Source organism: Amblyraja radiata, chromosome 2, assembly GCF_010909765.2.
Source record: "Amblyraja radiata isolate CabotCenter1 chromosome 2, sAmbRad1.1.pri, whole genome shotgun sequence".
In the NCBI taxonomy this organism is placed as follows: domain Eukaryota; kingdom Metazoa; phylum Chordata; class Chondrichthyes; order Rajiformes; family Rajidae; genus Amblyraja; species Amblyraja radiata.
In genome coordinates this window covers 85,645,016-85,661,369 of record NC_045957.1, presented here as the reverse complement: position 1 = coordinate 85,661,369, position 16,354 = coordinate 85,645,016, and the positions used below count along the sequence as shown (strand labels likewise).

At 42.7% G+C, this 16,354-nt stretch overlaps 1 protein-coding gene across 1 annotated transcript in view; it reads left to right on the top strand.

Moving 5' to 3' along the window:
- The window catches only part of znf830 (zinc finger protein 830), a 62,786-nt gene that overhangs the window by 11,150 nt on the left and 35,282 nt on the right, over positions 1–16,354 (top strand). The window contains exons 3-5 of the mRNA XM_033039686.1: positions 3,086–3,209; positions 14,315–14,348; positions 15,652–15,923. Of these exons, the coding sequence (XP_032895577.1) occupies positions 3,086–3,209; positions 14,315–14,348; positions 15,652–15,923 (430 nt within the window). The remainder of the gene's footprint in view (positions 1–3,085; positions 3,210–14,314; positions 14,349–15,651; positions 15,924–16,354) is intronic.

Below are 16,354 nucleotides of genomic sequence, written 5' to 3'. Positions count from 1 at the left end.
GGTGGTGTAAAATCTGTATCCTGTGACAGATTATCTAACCTCATTTGGCACTGGTGCATCGAGAGGGATATTTGGGTTACGGCAGTATATCTACCACGAAGATATAACACGGTGGCAGATGCAAGGTCACGAATGTTTAATGATAATATAGAATGGATGTTGAATCGTACGGTATTCAACGAAATAACTATACGATTTGGCACTCCAGATTTGGATCTGTTTGCATCTAGATTAAACCATCAATTACCCAGATATGTGTCCTGGGAGCCGGACCCAGGAGCAGAGTCAGTGGATGCTTTTTCTCTAAACTGGGGAGGAATGTATATTTATGCTTTCCCACCATTCTGCCTCATAAACCGATGCTTGACTAAAATCAAGCAAGACAAAGCCACAGGCATTTTAGTAGTAGCAGATTGTCCTACACAAGCCTGGTTCCCGAAAATATTGGGGATCATAGTCCAGCCATTAATGGTTGTACCAAAGAGGAGAGATCTCCTAGTAAACCCAGTTTCAGGGAGCAACCATCCACTCTCTGACCGGATTAATTTGTTGGTTTGCAGATTCTGAGGAGGCCATTTCAAGACATTGGACTATCCGAACAAACTGGATGTCATCACAAAGGCATGGAGGGACAGTACCAAAAAACAGTACGCCACTCATATTAAGAAGTGGGAAGCTTTCTGCCGTGCAAACAATATAACATACAACACAGTTCGGATAATGAATGTCTTGGAGTTCCTATCAGCCCTGTACTATGACTATAAATTAAGTTATAGCGCAATCAACAGTGCCAGATGTGCACTATCCTCCTATCTGACACTGGAGGCAGGGCACGGGCCGATAGGAACGCACCCCTTCGTAATAAAATTCATGAAGGGAATTTACAATTCGATACCCCCAAGGCCTAGGTACACGGACGCATGGGATGTGAGCATGGTACTGACCTTACTTTGTCAGTGGGGACAGCCAATGGCCTTATCTTTGTCAAAACTAACATTGAAAGTGGTTATGCTGATGGCGCTAATAACAGCCCAAAGAGTCCAGACACTACAAAAACTGCGACTGGACTACATGACCAGCAATACGAATAACATAACACTCGTTGTTAAGGACCTGATCAAACAGAGCAGGCCAGGAATGCCAGGGATGAAGATCCAGTTCCTGGCATATCCAGAGGACCAACGATTGTGTGTGGTAACACATTTACACCACTACCTGAGAGTTACGGTGAACCTCAGAGGCTCAGAACAATCGGTCCTCATCAGCCACAAGAAACCACACCGAAAGGTGTCAACACAAACTATCTCCAGATGGTTAAAGGAGGTAATGGTGGTAGCGGGAATAAATACTCATATCTTTAAATCTCACTCCACCAGGGCTGCATCTACATCGGCAGCAAGAACGATGGACGTACCCCTTGATGACATCCTAGCGGCTGCAGGATGGGTGAACGAAAGAACGTTCCAGCGGTTTTATAACAAACCCATTATCGGACCAGGGGTATTTGCTCGTGCCATCTTAAGTTCTGTTACCTAGTTTTCCCACAGGTTCGGAGGGGAAGCTAATAAAACATTTATTTTTCTTTATTTTAAAGCATCAGTGTCTTTACTAACTACGTTATGTCTGAATGCTTTAATAATACTCTCATCCATGGTCAATCCATTCAGTGTGTGACGCCTGGATTCGTAACCGGCGTGAAATGACAGAGCTTTGAAATCTTCACGTAGTCACTTACGTGACTCCGAAGTAAAATAGTAAGATTAAACGAGAACTTACCAGTTTGAAGTTTGATCTTGATTTTATGAGGAGTTACGATGAGCGATTACGTGCCCACCGCTCCCACCCTCATATTATCAAGGTCATATGGAAGTTCTAGTTTTTCACAATCTTACTATTCTCAGGTCTTCTTTTTTATCTGTGATTTAACACCGCTGCTTTGAAGATTGACGCGCACGCAGACGGACGGCCCTTCTTCACGTAATCGCTCATCGTAACTCCTCATAAAATCAAGATCAAACTTCAAACTGGTAAGTTCTCGTTTAATCTTACTATTTTCATTTCATCCTTAATGTGTTTGCTACTGGAATAAGAAAATATTACTCGTGTTTGAAACATTTTCTTATCTTTATTCATAATTTATGTGTAAAAAATATATTTAATCTGAGGCAGGCAGCATCTGTATCAGTATGATGTGGGCTGATGCTTTACCTACAGGTGGTGTGAATGTACCGCTAAGGCAGGGGTCGGAAACCTACGGCCCACGGGCCGGATCCAGCCGGTGACTCGAAGTTATCTAGCCCGCAGGCGTATTTGTTTAGTGACTAGAATGTTCTTGACTTCAGTGGGACTTTGCCCAGAGTTATCCCAGTGCTCGGGCAAGGCAGCTCTCTGGGACGGTATTGATTGGGATGGTTTTACTTTGTGGAATTCACTGTGCTTGAGATGATCAGAGTGAACACCCCCTCCTGTGAACACATCTCACAGTGCAGTCTGTCACAGATGGATTCCACTGCCTGTTGGTCAATAATTGGATCGATCTCCTGAGCCAGTGGCTGCAGATCTACCGGCGTGTGTTATTTCCGAACTGAACTCACCGTGGAACGAATCCATTAACAGAACCACTCTGCTGCTGGATTCTAAGTTGTCCCTGCCTTCCCTCTGGAACCCTCCTCGTCCTCATCAGATGCCGCGTTCCCAGAGGCCTGGTTAGAGAGAGAGCGAGAGCAAAGCATCAAGCAATAAGACAAACAAGGTCTTTTATCTTTTGTGCACATTAACTATAAATGCACCTACTTAGCAGTTTTTTCTTAACCTCCAAGAAGCAAAAGTGGAATATACGTGTGAAGCGCAGGTCTGTATACACGCAGCGGCTCCGCTGGCGAGAATGCTTATGGTGAATGGCTTCTGACCTGGGCATCGGCAGTTTAAATACCAAACTCGCTTATTCCGTCCATGTTTCGTACACTTCAATTTCCTGTACCAGGAAATATCTTAACAGAAATTATGTTTTGGAAAATGGTGTTAAAAGTATGTTTTCAGGGCTAATTATTTCTTTTTTATTTAATAGTCATGTAATTTCTTGCAGAACCTGGAGAAACGACGAAATACAAATCAAACAACTGGAGCGTCAATAATTAACACACCAGCAGTTCCTCTAGTAAAGAGAAAAGGTATAGATACAGAAACCAAAGCTGCAAAAAAAGTCAAAGGTAAACTCCTTTTAAATATTATAAGAATTAACAAGATCCTTGGTATTGAAATTCTGTTGTGCAACACCCCAATGGAATTTTGGCAGAAATCCAGTGTTGAAAGGCATTCATTTATTGTGCTGAAACTTGGTCTGTGCTTCCCTAAACGTGATACACGCACACGTGGAAGCTGCCAGGCAGGTACAATGACATTAATAGAATTGTAATATCACTCAAACAACATCATGTGAGTTCAAGATCAAGATCAAGATACATTTATTTGTCACATGTGCCAGTTGGCATAGTGAAATGTGTGTTCACAGTTGCATAAGGAATTGAAAGGAAAAGGAGGTGGGGTAGCGTTGCTGGTTAGAGGAGATTAACGCAATAGAAAGGAAGGACATTAACTTGGAGGATGTGGAATCAATATGGGTAGAGCTGCGAAACACTAAGGGGCAGAAAACGCCAGTGGGAGTTGTGTACAGGCCACCTAACAGTAGTAGTGGAGTTGGGGATGGCATCAAACAGGAAATTTGAAATGCATGCAACAAAGGTAAAACAGTTATAATGGGTGACTTCTATCTACATATATATTGGGTGAATCAAATTGGCAGGGGTGCTGAGGAAGAGGATTTCTTGGAATGTATGCGGGATAGTTTTCTAAACCAACATGTAGAGGAACCAATGAGAGAGCAGGCTATTCTAGACTGGGTATGGAGTAATGAGGAAGGGTTAGTTAGCAGTCTTGTTGTGCGTGACCTCTTGGGCAAGAGTGACCATAATATGGTTGAGTTCTTCATTAGGTTGGAGAGTGACATAATTAATTCAGAAACAAGGGTTCTGAACTTAAAGGAAGGTAACTTTGAGGCTATGAGACGTGAATTGGCCAAGTTAGACTGGCAATTGATTCATAAAGGGTTGACGGTGGATATGCAATGGAAGGCATTTAAAGGCTGCATGGATGAACTACAACAATTGTTCATCCCAGTTTGGCAAAATAATAAATCAGGGAAGGTAGTGCATCCGTGGATAACAAGGGAAATCAGGGATAGTGTCAAAACAAAGGATGAAGCATACAAATTAGCCATAAAAAGCAGCCTACCAGAGGACTGGGAGAAATTCAGAGTCCAGCAGAGGAGGACAAAGGGCTTAATTAGGAAAGGGAAAATAGATTATGAAAGAAAACTGGCAGGGAACATAAAAACTGACTGCAAACGTTTTTATAGATATGTGAAGAGAAAAAGATTAGTTAAAACAAATGTAGGTCCCTTGCAGTAAGAAACAGGTGAATTGATCATGGGGAACAAGGACATGGCAGACCAGAAACTGCTGGAGTCAGTTATTAAAGATAGGATAGCAGCACATTTGGAAAGTGGTGAAATCATTGGACAAAGTCAGCATGGATTTATGAAAGGTAAATCATGTCTGACGAATCTTATAGAATTTGTCGAGGATGTAACTAGTAGAGTGGATGAGAGAGAACCAGTGGATGTGGTATATCTGGACTTTCAGAAGGCTTTCGACAAGGTCCCACATAAGAGATTAGTATACAAACTTAAAGCACACGGTATTGGGTGTTCAGTATTGATGTGGATAGAGAACTGGCTGGCAGACAGGTAGCAAGGAGTAGGAGTTAACGGGTCCTTTTCAGAATGGCAGGCAGTGACTAGTGGGGTACCGCAAGACTCCGTGCTGGGACCCCAGCTATTCACAATATATATTAATGATTTGGACGAGGGAATTGAATGCAACATCTCCAAGTTTGCGGATGACACGAAGCTGGGGGGCAGTGTTAGCTGTGAGGAGGATGCTAGGAGGCTGCAAGATGACTTGGATAGGCTGGGTGAGTGGGCAAATGCATGGCAGATGCGGTATAATGTGGATAAATGTGAGGTTATCCACTTTGGTGGCAAAAACAGGAAAGTAGACTTTTACCTGAATGGTGGCCCATTAGGAAAAGGGGAGATGCAACGAGACCTGGGTGTCATGGTATACCAGTCATTGAAAGTAGGCATGCAGGTGCAGCAGGCAGTGAAGAAAGCGAATGGTATGTTAGCATTCATAGCAAAAGGATTTGAGTATAGGAGCAGGGAGGTTCTACTGCAGTTGTACAGGGTATTGGTGAGACCACACCTGGAGTATTGCGTACAGTTTTGGTCTCATAATCTGAGGAAGGACATTCTTGCCATAGAGGGAGTACAGAGGTTCACCAGACTGATTCCTGGGATTTCAGGACTTTCATATGAAGAAAGACTGGATAGACTCGGCTTGAACTCGCTAGAATTTAGAAGATTGAAGGGGGATCTTATAGAAACTTACAAAATTCTTAAAGGGTTGGACAGGCTAGATGCAGGAAGATTGTTCCCGATGTTGGCGAAGTCCAGAACAAGAGGGTCACAGTTTAAGGATAAAGGGGAAATATTTTAGGACTGAGATGAGAAAAACATTTTTTACACAGAGAGTGGTGAATCTCTGGAATTTTCTGCCACAGAATGTAGTTGAGGCCAGTTCATTGGCTATATTTAAGAGGGAGTTAGATGTGGCCCTTGTGGCTAAAGGGATCAGGGGGTATGGCGAGAAAGCAGGTACAGGATACTGAGTTGGATGATCAGCCATGATCATATTGAATGGCGGTGCAGGCTCGAAGGGCCGAATGGCCTAATCCTGCACCTATTTTCTATGTTTCTATTGCATTTGAATGCGCGAAGTAAATGAAGTAAAGTAGATGAGCTTGAGGCTCAGAGGTTGAATGATATGACATTGTGGGGATTACCGAGACGTGGCTGCAGGAGGATCGGGCCTGGGTACTTAATCTTCAGGGTTATACATCCTATCGAAAGCACAGGCAGGTGGGCAGAGGAGGGGGCGTAGCTCTTCTGGTGAGAGATGGAATTCAGTCCCTTGCGAGGGAAGACATAGGGACTGACGAGATAGAGTCACTGTGGATTGAGTTGAGGAATTGCAAAGGCAAGAAGACACTAATTGGTGTTATCTACAGACCCCTAGATAGTACCCCGGATGTAGGGTGCAAGTTACAGCAGAAGTTAAAACTGGCATGTAACAAAGGTAATGCTGCTGTGGTGATGTGCAGGTAGACTGGGAAAATCAGGTTGGTTCAGGACCCCAAGAAAGAGAGTTTGTAGAGTGCCTCCGAGATGGATTCTTAGAGCAGCTTGTAATGGAGCTGACCAGAGAAAAGGCAATTCTGGATTTAGTGTTGTCCAATGAACCAGATTTGATAAGAGAACTCGAGGTAAAAGAACCGCTTGGAGGTAGTGATCATAATATGATTAGTTTTAGACAATAGACAATAGGTGCAGGAGTAGGCCATTGGGCTCTTCAAGCCAGCACTGCCATTGAATGTGATCATGCTTTAATTATTGGTTTCTTGGTCCTCCAAAATATTCCAAATGGAATTTAAACTGGAGGTGGTGAAGGGAGGGCTTAAGCCAGAAAGAGTTATTGGGAAGAAAGAGCTACTTTAAATTTAGTTGCATCTGGTTGGGTAACTATAGTTGGGTGGAGATTATTCCATGCTTTAATTGTGCGGGGGAAGAACGAATTGCTGTACACATCTGTCTTTGTAGCTGGGATCACAAATTGGATCGAATGCCCTCGTATGCTCCTAATTGGTTTGGGTTTGGTGTAGGTCTTGTAGTCTATGTCGAGCTGACCATTTAACATTTTGTAAAAACAGGTCAAACGGTGAGTTTCACGTCTTTCTTGGAGAGGGTTCCACCCCAGAGAATTCAGAAGTTTGGTGACACTCGCTTCTCTCTCATAGATGTTAGTAACAAATCGAGCTGCCTGTCTTTGGGCACGTTCGATGGAAGAAATGTTTTTATTTGTGTATGGGTCCCATGCTGCAACTGCGTAGTCCAAATGAGGTCTAACGAGGGTGAAGTATAGCTTCTCCTTGACAGAGGTTGAACAATGATGAAAGTTGCGCCTCAGAAAGTTTAGGACACCTGTAGCTTTCACCGTTGCATGATGAGTCTGACCATTCCAACGCAGATCATTCTGCAATTTGATGCCAAGATACTTGGTTTGTTTGGATTCTTCAAGGGTGGCACCAAGTATATTGTAAGATGCTTCGCCTGGATTCCTCTTTCTGGTGACACGCATAGTTTCACATTTGGAAGGGTTGAACTGCATGCCCCATTGTTGTGACCACTCAACCATAGTATTGAGATCCTTTTGGAGAGCATCTTCATCATCAGCTGACATAATTGGACGGTACAGCAAACAATCATCAGCGAAAAGCCTGGTCGTACTTGCGACTTTTTCATGGATGTCATGGCTGATAATCCCCAATCAGTAACTGTTCCTGCCTTTTCCCCATATCCCCTGACTTTAAGAGCCCTATCCAGCTCTCTCTTGAAAGCATCCAGAGAACCTGCCTCCACCGCCCTCTGAGGCAGAGAATGCCACACACTCACAACTCTCTGTGAGAAAAGGTGTTTCCTCATCTCTGTTCTAAATGGCTTACCTCTTATTCTTAAACTGTGGCCCCTAGTTCTGGGCTCCCCCTACATCGGGAACATGTTTCCTGCATGTTTTAATCTGCAATTTGAGAAGGAGAAGGAGAAGGTTAAATCAGAAGTGTCAGTGATGCAGTTGAACAAAGGGGACTATAAAGGCATGAGGATGTGACAAGTAAAATGGATGAAGGGGAGCCAGTGGATGTAGTGTATCTAGACTGTCAGAAAGCATTTGATAAGGTCCCTCACGGGAGACTGGTGACTAAAATTAGAGCAAATGGTATTGGAGGTAGGGTGTTGACGTGGATAGAAAATTGGTTGGCAGACAGGAAGCAAAGAATAGGATTGAACGGGTCCATTTCAGAATGGCAGGCAGTGGCAAGTGGCAAGTGCCGCAAGGCTCGGTGTTGTCGCAACTGTTTACCATATATATTAATGATTTGGAAGAGGGAATTAGGAGCAACACTAGCAAGTTTGCGGATGACACAAAGCTGGGTGGCAGTGTGAACTGTGAAGAGGATGTTAGGAGGTTGCAGGGCGACCTGGACAGGTTGAGTGAGCGGGCAGATGCGTGGCAGATGCAGTATAATATAGATAAATGTGAGGTTATTCACTTTGGTGGCAAAAACAAGGGGGCAGATTATTATCTCAATGGGGTTAGGTTAGGTAAGGGGGAGGTACAGGGAGACCTGGGTATCCTTGTACACCGGTCACTGAAAGTTGGCGTGCAGGTACAGCGGGCAGTGAAGAAAGCTAATGGAATGTTGGCCTTCATAACAAGAGGATTTCAGTATAGGAGTAGAGAGGTTCTTCTGCAGTTGTATAGGGCTCGGGTAAGACCACATCTGGAGTATTGCGTACAGTTTTGGTCTCCTAATTTGAGGAAGGACATCCTTGTGATTGAGGCAGTGCAGCGTAGGTTCACGAGATTGATCCCTGGGATGGCGGGATTGTCATATGAGAAAAGATAGAAAAGACTAGGCTTGTATTCACTGGAGTTTAGAAGGATGAGGGGTTATCTTATAGAAACATATAAAATTATAAAAGGACTGGACAAGCTAGATGCAGGAAAAATGTTGGGCGAGTCCAGAACCAAGGGCCACAGTCCTAGAATAAAGGGGAGGCCATTTAAGACTGTGAGAAAAAACGTTTTCACCCAGAGAGTTGTAAATTTGTGGAATTCCCTGCCACAGAGGGCAGTGGAGGTCAAGTCACTGGATGGATTTCAGAAAGAGTTATATAGAGCTCTAGGGACTAGTGGAATCAAGGGATATGGGGAGAAGGTAGGCCCGGGTTATTGATTGGGGCCGATCAGCCATGATCACAATGAATGGTGGTGCTGGCTCGAACGGCGAAATGGCCTCCTCCTGCACCTATTTTTCTATGTCTATGTCTTTCATTGTATGCTTCTGCATAAAGCCATCAAAAAGGTGATGGCTTTATGCAGAGGGCTGAAACATACTTTAGAATTATGTAGAGGAAACCAAAAATTACCAGATATGATGCACTAAACTGGAACACGCCCTGCGGCATCATCACTTGAACATATTTTTTGGGGGCATGATCCAATTTATAGCCCTTTATCCTTCTATGTTTTAAAGTGTTTTATGGTGAGATGATGACGTGTTTTCTGCTAGAATCGCAATGAGTTGGGCATCCTGTTCGTGTTATACGGCATGGAAACTGATCCTTCGACTTAACTTGGTCGGTTGGGGGCGCTGCGAGTAGGCTGCCTTGCCAGCAGCGTGTTTGTTGTTTTGACTTTTTTGGGGGGGTTTTTGGTATGTCTGAGTGTTTATTTTTTTGGTATCGGTGTGTGTTGTGTGGAGGGTGGTAGGGGGGAAAATGGGGAAACCATTTTTCTGTCACTTCCTTGACGGAGAGGCGACTTTTTCCATGTCGCTCCTCCGCCTCCCCTCTTGCGGCCTAACAGCTTGGATTGGAACAGCCTTTACCAGAGTCAGTCCCAGAGCTTCAACAGCGGGTGCAGCGTGGACTTTTCCATCGTGGAGCGGGGGCAAACCCTTGCCGGTGGTCGCCAGAAAGGAGTGCTCCGATCGCTGGCCTGGTGACTTTGACATCTTGGGGCTGTGATCTGCTGAGCTTCTAGCTGCGGGTGTGGCGTGGACTTACCAACCGGAGCCTGGGATCCCATGCCCGGGATCGCCGGAGAAGAGCTCCGATCGTCGGCCTGCGGCCTGTAACATCCTGAAGCTGCGGTCTCCAGTCGGAAAGTGGCACTCCAAGCTGCAGAGTGTGTTCGACCGTCCCGACGTCTGAGTTTCAATTATCCCGACGAGAAGGCCTGTACATTTGGCCGTCCGTAGCGGCGACTACAGAGCGTTTATGGGCCCGACCACGGATGAACAAGGGAGGAGGACTGACTGAACTTTATTGCCTTCCACCACAGTGAAGAATGCTGTGGTGGATGTTTGTGTTGGATTTTATTGTATACTAGACCAAGTGCAGACCCATTGGTTCTGCTCCCCCAACGCAGCCGTTCCCTACCCGTAGGCCCCACGGGAGACGTGGTCCTCCAACTGAAGATTCAAGCACTCAGCAGTGCGGCTGTTTTTAAATGGCGTCTTTGAGGAGAGAGGCGGGCGCCAGCAGCCGTTATGGTCGCTGGCCAGCAGGAGGCGACAAAATGGGTGAGTGGGGGGGGGAGAAGGATTTTGTTAAAAATGTGTACATAAACACGACAAAATTTAATGAGGAGTGGATACTTGGAATGAAAAGTGAAATCTCTACCGAAATGGGGAAAATCTGGGCGTTTGTGGGTCTGGTGTTGGCGTAGCAACGAATCAAAGGCTGGCACCCACGTCAGGCAGAAACACAGCCAGCCAGCAGCCACAGAGTTTTAATATTATATAGATATAGATTTGTGTTCTTTTTTTCAACTATCACTACATGGCAAATTCATTTAACTGTACCTTGGTTGGTGCATGTGACGAATAAATTTTGACTTTGACTTTGACTTGCCCATGCCGACCAAGTTGCCTCATCTACGCTAGTCATACCTGCCCATGTTTAGAAGGCAGGAACAGGGTACTGATTGTGGACGATCAGCCATGATCACATTGAATGCTGGCTTGAAGGGCCGTATGGCTTACTCCTGCACCTATTGTCTATTGTCATATTCTTTCTATTCCCCTCAGGATGTTGTACACCTCCATAAGATCACCTCGCATCCTCCTGTGTTCAAATAAATAGTCTTATCCTGTCCAACCTCTCCCTGTAGCTCAAGTTCTCTAGTCCTGGCAGCATCATCTTCTCTGAACTCTTTCCAGCTTAACAACATTTTTCTAATATACACAAAATGCTGGAGTAATGCTCCAAAATGCTCTGTAAACCAGCATCCGCAGCTCCTTTCTAAACACTATTCTGATAGCAGGATGACCAAAACTGAACACAATACTCCTGTGTTTTCACCAACATCTCGTATAACAGTAACATAATATCTTAACTTCTATACTGAATACCCAGAGTGATGAAAGTCAGTGTGCCAAATGCCTTCTTCACCAGCATATCTACCTGTGACTCCCCTTTCACTTTGCTGTAATTATTAATAGCCTTCGTCACTATCTACAATGCCTCCTATTTTAAGTAATGTGCAAATCTACTAGCCTTACCCTGTACATTCTCATTGAAATTGTTGACGTGGATGACAAATAACAATATTTTTTTAATATTAGAGTAAAAGAGGAAGCAAGAGCCAGAAATATTAGATTTTAATGGGCCTGTCCTACTTACGCGACTTTTTCAGCGACTGCCGGAACCCGTCATAGGTCGTTGCAGGTCGCCGGAAACTTTCAACATGTTGAAAAACCAGCAGCGACCAGAAAGACGCTACTACTCTTTGGGCTACTGAGGAGACTACTCACGACCATACAGGCGACACCCTGGCGACATGTCGCGGGGTGAAGCCTGTATGGTCGTGAGGAGTCGCTCAAAGAGTCGTATCTTGTTCTGGTCGCCGCTGAATTTTCAACTTGTTGAAAGTTTTCTGCGACCTGCAACGACCTATGACAGGTGCCGGCAGTCGCTGAAAAAGTTGCGTAAGTGGGATAGGCCCATAAGTTTAATTCTCTCTTACCTTCCTCTCCAAATAAGCATTGTTTCTGTCCTTCTGGTTTGAAGTCAGTAGGACGGTGCCCTAATGATGCCCACTTTTGTACTGACCTTGGCAACAAATTTGTTGAAACACTAGGGCTTCCATGTGGAACTGGAAGTGCTTGCAATGTAAGAAGATTAATTATGAAGTAGTAGTGATGGAATAAAATTGATTTTGAAAATCTAAAATTGTTTGATCAGGGCTCTCGCTTAACATTTTTTCACTGTTGCCAGCCGGGCAACCTTGGCAGCTTTTTAGGTTGCCAAATGACAGTTTAGGTGGTCATTTAAGATGGCTTGCATGACGCGCGCGATAATGTGCTCGGACGAAGTGCGTAGTTACCAGTCAGAATTATACTCAATGAAGCATTCACATATTATTTCTGCTTCAAATAAAGTCACAAACTAAACATTCACCAATCAAGACATGATATATCCCACAATGACATGCAGCAAAATTATAAGGCAGTATCTCAACTATTTTTACACATCTCAATTAATGCAATTTCTATTAGTTCTTTCCACTTCCAAACAAAAATGTGGTTGAATTATTCAGCGTATGATCAACCTGTGTCAATAAATCCTGGACCATGGTAACATATATGCGTACGTATAGTTGGGAATGTTGCTCATTAAATAACTGATATTCCATATTAAGAGCATTGATTTGCCGTTAAAATGAATTCTGTAATAACGTATCAACGGTAGCAGTGACAATCGAACACTGCGGTTTTAATGTTTTAATTAATCCATCTTTATGGATTAAAACAAATAATAACATTGGGAATTAAAACATATTTGATTGTATTCCGGTATCAAACATAGTCAATGTTCGCTCTGAAGACATTTCCAGGGCAATAAGGTCAGGGAGGGGGGTGTGTGTGAATCAGTACGGTGTGGATAGATGGCAGGGGGGGAGGGGGGTTAGAAGGCAGTCGGTGCAGAATGGAGGGATTGAGGCAGGTGAATTAGTACGTGTTGGTTGGAATAGGTAAAATTGTGAGGGGAGAGCACGGGGGATGTCAGTGATGTAGAATGGTGAGGTTCAGTACGGGATGGATGGGGTAGACAAAAGTGCTGGAGAAACTCAGCGGGTGAGGCAGCATCTATGGAGCGAAGGAAATAGGCAACGTTTCTGGTCGAGACCCTTCTTCAGACTGTTCCCCCCATCCTTCTTGAATGGTAGGATCAGTACAGGATGGATGGGGGGAGATCAGCGCAGGATGAATGGGCGGGGGGTTCCGCTACTTCAGATTGTCTGTCATAACAGAGTAAGGTATTATCATTGTATGTAAGGTAGTTGCAACAAAGAACTGCAGGTGCAGGTTAATACACAAGACACAAAGTGCTTGATTAAATCAGCGGGTCTGGAAGCATCTCGGGAAAAGTTTAGTTTAGTTTATTGTCACGTGTACCGAGGTACAGTGAAAAGCTTTTGTTGCGTGCCATCCAGTCGGAGGAAAGACAATACATGATTACAATCGAGCCATTTGCAGTGTATAGATACATAAGTGAATAACGTTCAGTGCAAGACAAAGCCAGCAAAGTCCGATCAACGATAGTTCAAGGGTCACCAATGAGGTAGATAGTAGTTTAGGACTGCTATCTGGTTGTGGTAGGATGATTTAGTTGCATTATAACAGCTGGGAAGAAACTGGGAGAACATAGATAGGTGGTATTGGGACCTTTGTGTCGTTTTTCAACATTCTTTTTGGAATTTGGAGGCCTCTCTTCAAAGTTCACAGGACCATAGCAAATTGGCATCTTTTATATCAGGAATAGGGCTTGGTTCTTACAAAGCAGAAAACTGGTTAAACAACCCTCTTCAGTTCTCTGAGAAATGGTTGAACCATTAAGAAATGCCTCTCACATAGTGGTCAATTTCTAAATCAAACTAAATAATTAGTATGAAAGATAGCACCAATGCTGCTGCTTGTAACTACTACCCCCTTCCTGTCTGAAGCCTGGATTATCATTCTCATAAACTGATCAACTAAATATTTCATAATAATTAAGGACATCAATTCGCATTTTCCTCATAAATTTGCAGTTAACCATTCAAATGATTGCAAACATTTTTTTCATTTATGTTATAAAATTACAGCTTGGCCTTTATTCAAAAGTCATCCCCTTGTTGTGTTCATTATTTTTTTTAAATAATATATTCTCCAAAAACAACGACATGTGGCACGTTATGTTATATTTTCAAACAAATAAATTATTATTTTCTCTAAATGTCATGCAGTAATTATTTTTAAATGATAATCAAGCAAATAATCAAATATTTTCCACACCAGGATATTGATATAAATTATCAATGGCAAGCACATTTTTTTGTCTCTGATATTAGAGATTTATTTTAATTAGACATTTAAATTAATTTAAATGATTAAAAATCTATTTTAAGATGAATTCAATTGAAAGTATATGCAAAATATATACAAATCATGAACATCACCAAAATGTAATTACTTTTTCTGTCAAGCCAGCAAACACTTCTTTGAAACTAACTATACACTTCATCTTTTGCAGCTTCTTGTGATTCCAAAACATCTACAAGTACTGGGTGAGTAAATTTTCAGAAAAGTTAACTGTTTATTTTTCCGTGAAATATGTTAGATTTTAAAATGATTCCTACTTAGTCAGGAGAAAAACGCTGTATAATCAACATTCAATTGATGTGCCAGATGTAAAACACATGCATTAATAAAGCAGATCAGACCAAAGACACAATCTTGTATTGAAATATTTCCTCAAATTAAATTTGTAGTTTTACAGTATACAACCCATTTGATCACTCATTTCTCCCCTCTTTTGATTACGTAGTAGACAATTCCATGCTTTGAAACCATACATGGATGAAATCAAGACACAAAGTGTTGGAGGATTCATCTGGAGGCCTGGTAGCATCTCTGGAAAACATGGATGGGTGCCGTTTTAGGTCTGAACAAGGGTCCCAACCTGAAACATCTCCTATCCATGTGTAAGGAGGACCTGGAGATGCTGGTTAATCCAAAGATAGACACGAAAAGCTGGAGTAACTCAGCGGGTCAGGCAGCATTTTTGGAGAAAAAGAATAGGTGGTATTTTGGGTTGACACCCTTCTTCAGACTGAAAGTTGGGAAAGGGAAATGATAGATATAGACAGTACTTAACACAAACGAATGGAAGATATGCAGAAAACAATGATAATCAAGGAAATGTGGAGCCCACAATGGTCTATTGTTGGCTGTGGGATAGGTGATAACAAGTTATACAGATAGTGGAACTCAACAGGACGACAGTAAAATTAGCATGATGATTAGGGTGTGGGAGGGACTGAAAGAGCGGATACAAGGGATACTTGAAGTTAGATAAATCAATATTCATATCACTGGGTTGTAAGCTGCCCAAGAGAAATATGAGGTGCTGTTCCTCCAATTTATTGTCGGGACTTTCGGGGTTCCTGGACAGTGTTGAGGGAGGAGGTGTAGGGACAGGTATTGCATTTTCTGTGGTTGGTACCTGGAAAGGGATGGTTTGAGTGGTTTGCTAAGTTACCATACGTTCTTAATATTGCTATAATTTGGTTGTCAATTTCCAGGGTAATATACCGTTTTCGAAGTTGTATAAAGGAATTTCCATGCCCTTCTTAAACTATTTAATGATGTCACAAAAAGTATACCTAATTCTCTGTACCTTTCCAAAGACTTATTCCAAATTTTCATCATTTCGGTATGCTATTCTGCCAATTATCTTTTGCTATTTATACTTAACTATACTTATAAATACACATATTAATTGCTAAGCAGAAATAACCATAGTTCTTAGTATTTAATAGTTCCCAATTTGAATTTAACACTCTAATTTATAACCATCAATCCTCGCAGGTTACCGGCTGATTTTATCGATCCTATTAATGAGACATCTGTGCAGCATTCCAGCCAAAGCTTGGTAACTGGCAGTGATGATGACATGGAGGAAAAGGCTAAGAAAAATATTGATCCTGTACCACCTATGGGAGTGGCTGTTTTACAGAAAAATGCTGCTCTTCCAGCACCAGTGCAGAACCAGACTGAGAATATACTTCCGGCAGGTAAGGATTTTTGTGACAGGCTTTCATTAAACATCATTATTGGCACTAATACCTTTTTAAAAAAAAAATTTTAATTCAAATTTGCAGGAAAACAAATGGCAAAAATTTTTTTTTTAAATAAAATATTCCCAAATAGTAACAGGCCCCATGGCCCACAATATCTGTGCCAAATTAAACTAAATTCCTCTTTATGCATGTGATCCATATCCCTCCAGTTCCTGCATATCCACGTGCCTAGCTAAAACCCTCTCAAGCACAGACTATTATATCTGCTTCCAGTACCCCACTAACAGCACATTCCAGGCATCCAACACTGTAAACAAAAAAAATTGCCCCATACATCTCCTTTAATGTTTGATCTTAAAGCTGGGCCCTCTGGTCTTTGACATTTCTACTATGGGGGAAAAAATGGTTCTGACTGTCGACCCACTCTATGCCTCATAATTTTCTATACTACTATAGGATGACCCATCAGCTGCCGATGCTCCAGAGAAAAC